Source organism: Ciona intestinalis, unplaced genomic scaffold (assembly GCF_000224145.3).
Source record: "Ciona intestinalis unplaced genomic scaffold, KH HT000076.2, whole genome shotgun sequence".
In the NCBI taxonomy this organism is placed as follows: domain Eukaryota; kingdom Metazoa; phylum Chordata; class Ascidiacea; order Phlebobranchia; family Cionidae; genus Ciona; species Ciona intestinalis.
In genome coordinates this window covers 16,977-28,696 of record NW_004190398.2, presented here as the reverse complement: position 1 = coordinate 28,696, position 11,720 = coordinate 16,977, and the positions used below count along the sequence as shown (strand labels likewise).

At 34.7% G+C, this 11,720-nt stretch overlaps 1 protein-coding gene across 1 annotated transcript in view; it reads left to right on the top strand.

Moving 5' to 3' along the window:
- LOC104266555 overlaps window positions 1-11,720 on the top strand; it is a 36,838-nt gene that overhangs the window by 13,071 nt on the left and 12,047 nt on the right. Inside the window, exons 13-27 of the mRNA XM_026838385.1 lie at window positions 1,744-1,871; window positions 1,932-2,026; window positions 2,448-2,549; window positions 2,720-2,868; window positions 2,940-2,995; window positions 3,066-3,162; window positions 3,259-3,414; window positions 3,915-4,042; window positions 4,103-4,197; window positions 4,683-4,784; window positions 4,953-5,101; window positions 5,167-5,222; window positions 5,774-5,870; window positions 6,065-6,220; window positions 6,590-6,717. Coding sequence (XP_026694186.1) covers window positions 1,744-1,871; window positions 1,932-2,026; window positions 2,448-2,549; window positions 2,720-2,868; window positions 2,940-2,995; window positions 3,066-3,162; window positions 3,259-3,414; window positions 3,915-4,042; window positions 4,103-4,197; window positions 4,683-4,784; window positions 4,953-5,101; window positions 5,167-5,222; window positions 5,774-5,870; window positions 6,065-6,220; window positions 6,590-6,717 — 1,694 coding nt within the window. The remainder of the gene's footprint in view (window positions 1-1,743; window positions 1,872-1,931; window positions 2,027-2,447; window positions 2,550-2,719; window positions 2,869-2,939; window positions 2,996-3,065; window positions 3,163-3,258; window positions 3,415-3,914; window positions 4,043-4,102; window positions 4,198-4,682; window positions 4,785-4,952; window positions 5,102-5,166; window positions 5,223-5,773; window positions 5,871-6,064; window positions 6,221-6,589; window positions 6,718-11,720) is intronic.

Genomic DNA, 11,720 nt, shown 5'->3' with positions numbered 1-11,720 from the left:
TGGTGTTCAGGTTCGTTCAGACGCTGGTGCAGATGGTTCTGGAATAACAGCAAGAAAATCTGGTTGGTTTTATCCAAATGGTTACGCCGTTCATTTTGAATCATTTCAAATCTATGGCACACAAGACCCAACTATTTGTGAAGTTTATTTCCAAATTGGGCACTATGTAAGTTGAAGTATTGTATTACAAGGTTAATTAGGTATAGCAACCACTGTGGGAATGTGCTGAAGTTGTAAAAGCACGGCCTCAAGCACCTATGAAGTCATAAAGGAGATACACATACCAGAATACATGCCTGTTCAGTCGAAAAGCGTCGTTAATCAAAATGATACAGAACATGTGGTTTGCGGTTAAATAGAAGTCTTGTAATTCCCAGTGTTGCAAAATGTAAAATTCATAAAAAATATTTAATCAGAAATTATTTATAACAGCGGTTCCCAAAGTATGGGTCGTGACCCAAACATGGGTCGCACAGGATTGAAAAATGGGCCGCGCCAAGGTGATTTAAGTTTATTAAAACGAGTTTTTTCTTTTTAAGCGTTTGGGTTAGGATTGCGTTGTAGTTTGGCTATATATTGACCATGTTTTTCTTGGCCAGGTAGACTGTTTGTTACGAAATAGTAGGCATTCACACATGGATTCCTTGCATCATAATAGCGATTTTTTGACCTGGCAATTAATAACGACATAATTGCAATTCACATGTTGATTATTTGCATCATAATAGGGATTAACACGTCATCATTGGGCATGAAGGAGGTTTAAAACAGGCTTGAATGTTGAAGAGGCACATGCGTCGTATTTTAGCCTTTACGTGCGTTTTTCCCCAATAATATATTGAAAGATCCACACAAACGGTTAAATATTTTAAAAACTCGGGCGTTCATGTCGATAAATAACTTTCAAAATGCGCGAAATCGTGTGGCATCACCGTACTTTCCACACGAACCGTTATGAATTAAACAGATGTTAGATTATTACGTCACAGAATGCGTATTGTTACGTTTGATCTTTTTTACAGATTACGTAATTCGTTAGGGGTTATTGGCTGGGAATTAGGGTTTTAAGGTTTTACTGTCATAAAACAGTGGGAATACAAGTCTATAACGTCCCGTAACGTAGGTAATACATCACTATTGTGACGTAACATAATACTATTGTGACGTAATAAATCGTTAACCTTACGCAAGTCAAGCGAATAACGGTGACGCAGCATGTTTTCGCGCATTTTCAAAGTTAATTTTCAACACGAATGCCCGACTTTTTCGCAAAAAAATTATACAGCAGGTATCAGTGAGGCCTATTGAACATTTTGAACATAAAATTTCAGGGGGCCACCAGCTAAAGGATTGCCCATGGGTCGTGAGCATTCATAAAACTCTAAAAGATTTGGGTCGCACTAAAAAAACTTTGGGAACCACTGATTTATAACAACGGTTTTTATTATTTCATCATAAAAAAGTTCCAGAGTTTTTGGCTTTTTCAGTTTTCCCTTTTTCTAATTTTTTATATATTTCACTCTTGCGCGAAACATTGTAGCAATAGCATAAGGCTCACTGTTCGGCCCAGTTATCAGCCGAGAGTCGAAAAAGGAGACACTCAGGCATGAGCTTTTGAGGTCAGGCTCCTCTCAACACATTCCTGTCGACAAAGCCTATTTTTTTGATTGGGTAATAAATATGTGGACAATGTGGCTGGTTAAATTGGATGGTAGGGCATCAGTAATATTTATATTTTTTCAGGATTGGGGTTCAAATTTCCGCTCAAGGGTCATCCTACAAATATTAGGCCTTGACCAAAACAACTTACGTAACCATGCAAGTGTAAGCAGTACATCCAGAGCTATGTTTGGATACATGCTTCTATCAAAGTAAGCATCTGAATGACTTATATTAAATAGATTGCCTTTCTAACTAAAAATCTAATACAGACGAGGTGTAGGAGGTGATTTAATCACAGAAGATGAAATTTCGAACTCGTTGTATGAGATGGTGAACCTCATAGCTGGACCTGGTCACAACCTTCGTAAGTTGTATATTTTATTTTGGCAGAAAATTCTTATATTACTGACAAGCATTGAAATCAAAATAAGTGCAGCTGACATAAAACTTTGTTAGAATACAATGTAATGGGTTCATGGCTTGTCGCTGCTACCATTGTGGGCGTATGCGTCCTTGGGCAAGACACTTTAATGGCAATTGCTCCAACCCAGTGGTCACTAATGGGCTGTCCGAACTATCAGCCATACATAAAAAAAAAAAAATTATCACTTACAAAGTAGCATACTTGTTAACTCTTAAGCTGGTAGGAGGTGTATGAACATCAGGGTTATAATAACGACTGTCGTATTCCTGCCACGTGAAAATAAAATTGTTACATACATACATGTTTTATTTATTGTTGTTTAATTATATCTTGTACCTTGATATTTATGTTGCATTGACAGCCACTCCATTCCCCATGCTCCCCAAACCAAATGTTGATTCTTTCACAACTGCCATCCCTGCAACAACAACTGTGGATCAACAAACAACAGCAACAACAACTGGTGAGCACTTTTTACTAATTTACTTGATTACATGAAACTAAATTAAAATCAAGAAAATATATACAAAACAACTTTATAATTTATAATTTTATTCCTAATTTATAAATATTTATATAAATTCAAACTGTTTTAAAAAATGCAAAAAAATTAAAAAAAAACACTTTTTCTAGTCCACCCACAAGTGCAACAATCATTGAGTGCGATTTCAAACTACAGTGAGCAAATCACATGTCAAGTTCCAAACTTCTACAAATACAACTACGACTCAGTGAATCAAATTAGTGATGGTGGCTTCGATATGTATGATGGTGGAAACCAGGTAGGTGTATAAGAATGGGTTGGCTAGATATTTAGATAATGGAAAACACAATTTTTAAAACCCTTTTTTAGATTTACTTTGGAAAAGGGCAGCAGTTGTTTAGAGCAAGTTACAACCAAACTTCAAAGTTAGTAATTTTTTATTTTATTTTAGTTTAATAAGAATACAACATACATGTTAAAATTACGCTCTTGCAGCTTTGGAGATTACACATTTTCAACATTGGCTACTTACCCATTCACTGCACTGATGTGGATTGATGGGAATACCAATGGACAGAATTACACCATTGAGGTGACTAAACTCTAATACTTTTTATAATGTTACAATAAATTTATTATTTTTTTATCGGATTTTCACCCATTTGTTAAATTATAACTTGGTGTTCAGGTTCGATCAAACGCTGGTGCGGATGGTTCTGGATTAACAGCAAGGAATTCTGGTTGGTTGTATCCAAATGGTTACATCATTCATTTTGAATCATTTCAAATCTACAGCACACAAGAACCAACTATTTGTGAAGTTTATTTCCAAATAGAGCACAGTGTAAGTTGAAGTATGTAATACAAGATTAATTTATTATGAATGAAACTTGCTTGATCCTCGCGTAGCCGGAAAACCACAGTCGTTATAACACGGGTTTAACACCTCCTCTCAGCTTATAAGTTACCATGTCTGTTACTTTGTGGGTGATATTTTTTTGGATTTTTTTATGTATGGCTGATAATTTGGACAACCCATTAGTGACCACTGGTTTGGAGAAATTGCCGTTAAGTGTCTTGCCCAAGGGCACATACAACCACAATGGTAGCAGCGACAAGTCTTGAACTCATTACTTCTGGGTTAGAGGCAGGCGCGCTAACCACTATGCCACGGCGCCGGGCTTTTATTATGTGTTAAAATGTAAATGTAATTGGTGGTAATAAGTTAAACGGAGTTATTAGATTTGGGCAAGCAATTTATATAGATTGGTCTGGTTAAATATGTGGACAATGTGGCTGGTTAAATTGGATGGTAGGGCATCAGTAATATTTATATTTTTTCAGACTTGGGGTTCAAATTTCCGCACAAGGGTCATCTTACAAATATTAGGTAATGGTCAAAACAACTTACGTAACCATGCAAGTGTAAGCAGTACATCCAGAGCCATGTTTGGATACATGCTCCTATCAAAGTAAGCATCTGAATGACTTGTAATAAATAGATTGGCTTTCTAACCAAACATCTAATACAGACGGGATGTAAGAGGTGATTTAATCACAGAAAATGAAATTCGGAACTCCTTGTATGAGATGGTGAACCTCATAGCTGGACCTGGTCATAACCTTCGTAAGTTGTATATAATACTTTGCCAGAAATTACTTAGATCGCTGACATGCGTTGAAAGCAAAATAAGTGCAGCTGAGTTAATCCTTTGGTAAAACACAAACAAATGTTTTACCTATTGTGGTTTAATTGAATGAATAAATAAATGTAACTTACTTTATCTCCACATGGCCAGAAAACGACTGTTGTTATAACTTGGGTATTTATACACCTTGTGCCAGCTTACAAGTTGCCATGTATGTTACTTTGTGGGTGATTATTTTTTCATGTGTGGCTGATAATTTGGATAACCTATTAGTGGCCATTGGGTTGGAGCAATTGCCAATAAATCTCCTGCCCAAGGACATGTATGCCTACAATGGTAGCAGCGTAGAGCCTTAAACCCATTACCTCTGGTTCAGAGACAGGTGTGCTAACCAACTGTGATACGGCACGGGATAATAAAAATAACAATATTCTGTACTTTGATATCTATGTTATATTGACAGCCACTCCATTCCCCATGCTTCCCAAACCAAATGTTGATTCTTCCACAACTGCCATCCCTGCAACAACAACTGTGGATCAACAAACAACAGCAACAACAACTGGTGAGCACTTTTTACTAATTTACTTGATTACATGAAACTAAATTAAAATCAAGAAAATATATACAAAACAACTTTATAATTTATAATTTTATTCCTAATTTATAAATATTTATATAAATTCAAACTGTTTTAAAAAATGCAAAAAAATTAAAAAAACACTTTTTCTAGTCCACCCACAAGTGCAACAATCATTGAGTGCGATTTCAAACTACAGTGAGCAAATCACATGTCAAGTTCCAAACTTCTACAAATACAACTACGACTCAGTGAATCAAATTAGTGATGGTGGCTTCGATATGTATGATGGTGGAAACCAGGTAGGTGTATGAGAATGAGTTAGTTAAATAATAAAAAACTCAATTTTTATACAATTTTTTTTCAGATTTACTTTGGCAAAGGGTCACAATTGAATCGAGCTTATTACAACCAAACTTCTAAGTAAATGATAATTTTTTTTGTATTATATAGTAGTCCATATGGTCACTGTCTAGCAAAATTATCCAGCGCCATGCCATAGTGGTTAGTGTGCATGCAGTTACCTCAGAGGTTAAGGTTCAAGACTGATCACCGCTACGGTCAGTGGTGCAGCCAGGGGGGTTAGGGTTTATTTTTTTTCTGGCTGCGCCACTGGCTAGGTTGTGGGTGTTTGTGTCCTGGGGCAACACACTTAATTGAAATTGCTCTAACATAGTGATAAAAAGGGTTTTCCAAAAATTCAGCAATACAGAAAAAACAATCCCCATAAGTTACATAACTCTTAAGCTAGCACGAGGTGTATGAAACCGAATCTCTGTGTTATATCGACTGTCACTTTATGGCCACGTCGGAATAAGTTACATTCCTTCATTCAATATAAGTTGCTTTATGAGAAGACTTAACTGTTTTTATTTTACTTATGTTTATAATTTATTAAATTACCAATTAAGGTTTGTTAATTTTATCTTATTATTCTTGATCATATGTTGAAATATTATTCTTAACTTTCATAGCTTTGGAGATTACACATTTTCAACATTGGCTACTTACCCATTCACTGCACTGATGTGGATTGATGGGAATACTGATGGACAGAATTACACTATTGAGGTGACTTAAAATTTTAGTTGTTGCAACATTCAAAATATAAATCATTTAATGCTTTGCATATACTAGGTCACATATTATAATATACAAATATTTAGTTTTTAGGCCACAATTTAATTTTGATTTAAGTGCACTTAACATTATCTCTTCACGCAAAAAAATCCTTCAAAGTTATTGAACCATAATTTGGTGTTTAGGTTCGTTCAAACACTGGTGCGGATGGTTTTGGAAGAACAGCAAGAAATTCTAGTTCGTTGTTTCAAAGTGGTTACGTCATTCATTTTGAATCATTTCAAATCTATGGCACACAAGACCCAACTATTTGTGAAGTTTATTTCCAAATTGAGTCCTTTGTAAGTGTTACCATTGTAGACCTTAATCAGCTGTTTTTTATCTGATGCTTGGTGACTCTTTAAGGGGCAACAGGTTGTTTTTTTGGGCCAACAGACAGACTATATTGTGCTTGTTTACCTCAGAAACCAACAACAGCTTCTTACCCTTAGTCCTTGATTTCCCCTTATTTTGCCTGTTTTGAATTTTTAACTTGCTTTATCCTCGCATGACCGGAAAATGACAGTTGTTATAACACAGGTGTTCATACACCTTGTGTCAGCTTACGAATTACTATGTATGTTACTTTGTAGGTGAATATTTACTTCGTGGTGGACTTAATGTAATAAAAAGAAAATGCATTTTTTTTAATAAATTTTTTTTATTTTTAGTTCTGGCAATCCAGTTTTCGTTCAAGAATCATCTTACAATTATTAAGCAATAACCAAGACAACTTACGCAACCATGCAAGTATAAGCAGTACATCCAGAGCCATGTTTGGATACATGCTTCTATCAAAGTAAGCATCTATTTGTAAATGCAGACTGTGGGGCAAAACATCTCTTGGATTTTATTTAAAAGGCGTATTCTTTTGAACACAGGTTCTCTGGTATATAAAAAGTGTATAAGCGTGGTGCTGTAAAAAATTGTATAGTAGGGTGGGGGAAGATGGAACACCTTATCATTCTATTTTATTGTCCCATTTGGTAATAAACATAGAACATTTGAAGAATTACAGAACTGCATCCTTACGACTCCTATAGATCGTTGTTAATTGTTTATTTTAAAACACGATCAGGATATTTGGATATTATGTGCTCTAGGTGTTCCGTCCTCCCCCACACTACTATATAAACTATACTTGGATTTAGCACAAAATTTGTGTTTAAACTGTGGTTATGATATTACACAAACACAGTTTATGTTTTGTGTGTTGTGTAATTCAGGGCATGAGTTATGTTCCCACAGCTTCCACAGCTTCCAGAAGTTAATTTAAAAAAATTATTGCCATCTTGGTTCAATGTATCTCGCAACTACCAAAATATACTCTGGTAAACTTTACCTATCAAGCCCTTGCATGGCATTTTGTTAAGTGGCAGCTAAATTTCTGCCTTGGTAGAATTCAAACCATGGCCCAATCTTAGTACCCATATATACTTCATGTGAGTATCTGACTCTTATATAACAGAACTGTAATCCTTAATACATATAAACAAACCCACAAAACTGTGCTTCATAAAAGTTCAATATTTTCACAGCCAAAATTCAATATTTTATAACTTTATCTTACAGAACTACTGGAATTGTAACCAACAGTGAAATACAAAATGCTCTTCAACAAACTGTAAATATCATAGCTGGACCTGGACATAACCAACGTAAGTTAAAGCATATTTTAAATGGTTTTTGTGTGCACATTTTACATTTAAATGTTGCAGTTTATTGAATTTTTAGACTTGAATAGAATTTTAGTAAAAAACATATATAATAGAGTTGGGGGAAATGGGACACCTTTTCTCTCTATTTTCCCGTCCTATTTGGTAGTAATAGAACATTTAAAGAATTATAAAACCATATCCTCACAACTCCCATAGACCATTGTCAATTGTTTAAAACACGATCAGGATATTTGGATATTACATGCTAGAGGTGTTCCATCTTTCCCCTACCCTGCTATATATATATTTGAAGTGTTTCGATTACTTTATATCTTATGTAATCTCCCAAATAAATGTATTAAATTGTAACATTTTTTTTCGCTTTTTAGCAACCCCCTTCCCTTTCCTACCAAAACCAACGGAGCCCCAAACCACAGCAGCAACTTCAACACAGCCCCCTACAACCCCACTACCAACAACACCACCGACACCCACACCTGTAGCTGGTTAGTTTTAACATTTTCCGTACTGACATTTTAAAAATCTGTACTTTTTAAAATTTGTGTTTTTTTTTAAATTTGTACTCTTTTACTGACTTTTAAAAAATCTGTATTTATATTACAGAATTATATTACACTTTTTTAATATTTTTTTTTTATAGTGAGACAATGTAATTCATTAGAACATAGGGATTTTCTTTTATTTCGAATTGTATATGGCTTTGGCTGTGATTGTTTTTTTATGCATGGTAGACAATATTACACAGCCATTTATTGACCCAAGACTTAAAATCATTTAAATGCCTTGTTAAACACAGTGGGAGTAATATCAAGCCTCGCAGCTGTTGGTACCACAATAATAGACAAGATAAAACAAGACATTTTTTGTTGTTCAACTTATAACAGTATACTTCTTACATAGTAAAACTTGTTTATAACCAAATGAGATGACCTCATAATTATAAAGGCTAAATCGAAGCATTATGCTTACATAACCATATTTAAACTAATTTTACCCTGTTATACTCTATAGAATTGAGTAATAAATAACATATACAAAAAAGTACATATAAATTCAAATATTTGTAAATAATTTTTGTACTTATTTTAAATTTTTTTTTTTGTATAAAAATTTTGTAAAAAGCGTGGTACAGTCTCAACTTTTATATCTGAACAAGAAATATTTTAACTTAGATGTGGCATTCCTACCTTCATGTACATTGAAACAAGCTATTCGTTCAATTTGGGCATGTGAGAATTTGTTCACCAACAATGTTCCTTATTCTGATCCACAAGTGTGCAGGTGATCACTGACCACCCCTATATTAATACTATCAATATAATAATAACAATAACTTTATTTGTCTCTTCGATTACAGTAGCAAAGATTTAAAATATTTAAACGATTAGACAGGATATAGCGACAAAACAACAGTTGTTAATACACGCTTACAGTTAAAAAATATTTAAAATTAGTTGAAAGAAAATAGGCGCAGTCGCTACACCTAGCGGACAAACAAGCCATTTATGTTTAATTATTATCAAATTAGTCTTCTAATAGAAACACATATAAAATAGGTTGCATTCATTCGTACACCATTGGGAACATTACCACGTTTTACTTGGATTACATTACCTGGCTTTATTGCACTACAAAGTAACTTTAAAACAATTTTTCTAAATAACACCTTTGATTGTCTATTACGTAATATACCTATACATTAAGTGCTTGATTTTCTATGGTTACAGTTTGAACATCAACAATGTGTTACATTGTGTGGCAAACAAACTTCAGCGTTGTTCTCAAGGGCCAGGAATTAATGTTTTCCAGAGGTTTGGAATTCCATTCAATATGCAGGTACTTTTTAATTTGAGAAAATCTGTAAATTTATTTTATTTATTCTTTATGGGTGAGGTTCATGTCAAGGACCTGGGATTTAGGCCAGATTTGGCCCATTACCCCAACACCCGGAAAGCTCATTTAATTCCTTCATGCGACTGGTCCCGCCAGCGCATCAAAGTCAGACGCAAATAAATCTGTTAATAATAATTACAGCTATATATATTTGTAATTATACTAATTATTTTTGCATAAATTAAATGCTTATGAAATTAAAACACTTGCCAATAATTGGGTAGTGGAGGACACGAAGTTCAGAGCTTGATCATGTTATCAATATCATTGTAGGCATATGTGTTTTTGTACAAGACACTTTAATTAATTATTTCAACCCCTGGTTACTAATGGGTTGTGGTTGACTGTCAATTCATTTAAAGTAATCATATTGTTGACCACAGTATTAAAGGTGTTATTATTCTTATCCTATGCACTTTGTCAGCATTTCTTAAACTGGGGTAAGTTTATCCCTGGGGGTAAATACCTCTAGTTTAGAGGGTAAATGAGCTACCAACTAAAATCCACATCAGTTGTAAGAACAGAAAAATTGTGCCAATTGTAGTTATTGTAGCTCACTATTCTAGTTTAGATTAACTGCTAATCCCATTCGTCGCATTAAATACCTGATGTAATTAGTTGATTTCGCTTTTTAATAAATGAGCCCCATATCTATATTGTGGGTAAATTTAATAAGCATCTTTGTTAAAAGGGTAAAGCATACAGAAAAAACAGCAACATGATCTTTACAACAGAGAATATGTTTAAAAAGCACTGCGCTACATTATTAAAACCCACCTTCCTCCATAGCATCTTATCAACACAATCCGATCCTTCACATCTTCCATCTCATCCTGTCACTCCAGCAACCCCATCACCGAATTCTGCAAACATGGATCGTTTTTCTTTTTCTTCTCCCCCTACCAATTTGGGTCACCCCCACCCCACTCAGGTTTTGGACCCTCGTCTTCACCCCCTTTCCCCGGCAGCCCACCACATCCCGGATATGGGCCTTCCCCCCCTCACCCCGGTCTCGGAGGCATTTTTGGTTTCCCGATATGTAATTCGTTTTCAATCCAGTCATTCATCTACAACGCAAGTCAGTATTATTATAACTACGTGGGTGCCAGAAGCAAGCAAGAGATATGTGTGTAAGTAATTCATCAAATGTAACATACTAATACCACCATGTGTGCCAAACTATACCTGCCAATCTGCTACCAAAGAGTCTGGTACTTTATAAATATAAGTAGTTTGATTCTATTTCCATAAGAAACTGACGATTGGATGCCATTTAGGCGAAATATATTTGTTTAGTACTATTAGTGGTTGGACTTGATTTTTGTTGGTTACGTTTTCGTAGATAAGTAGATGGGCATAACAGATTTTTTAAAAAAAATTTAAGTCTGTCCTTAATTTAAGGTTGGCTAAAAAAAGATTTATCAAAGTTTTATAATGTTATTTTTTTGTAACTTAATGCTGATCAATCAAAAATACAACTTTATTCTATTCTGTATGGATGAGGTCCTTGAGAACCTGGGATTTAGGTCAGAATTGACAACCTGGGATTTAGGTCAAAAATTTTACCCCAATATAAGGTGCAATGCTTAAAAAATATATATTTTTTTTAGAATTTTCAGGAATCTCAGAGATGATTTTATTCGCACAGCGAGGAACAATTGCTCACTGATGAGTCTTTATCCTCTTTTATCTTCTGTACATCCGGACCTTTACGAATACACAGTTCAAGCCACTGATGTTGCACTTAACGAGATTTCTCGTTTTGAAATATCAGCTTGTCCAAGTCAGTGATTTTAATTGTATTCTATAATAAATTAATTAATTATGTTGATTTATATAGTAGGGTGGGGGAAGATAGGACACCTTTAGCGAATAATATCTGACTATCCTGGTCGTGTTTTAAACAATCAACAACGGTCTATGGAAGTTGTGAGAATACGGTTTTATAATTCTTTGAATGTTCTTTGTTTACTACCAAATAGTATGACGATCAGAAAAATAGATTAAAAATGTGTCCCATCTTCCTCACCCTACTATATTTCTATGAGACACAACTGCAGAAGTTATAATATTGCGTTCTATTACATATAGATCATGCCTGCTTACAAAAAATGCAATGGTTATAGCATTGGATGGTTGTATTTTTTCTGTATCCGGCGCCGTGGCGTAGTGGTTAGCGCGCCTGCCTGTAACCATTAGGTAATGGGTTTCAAGGCTCGTCGCTGCTACC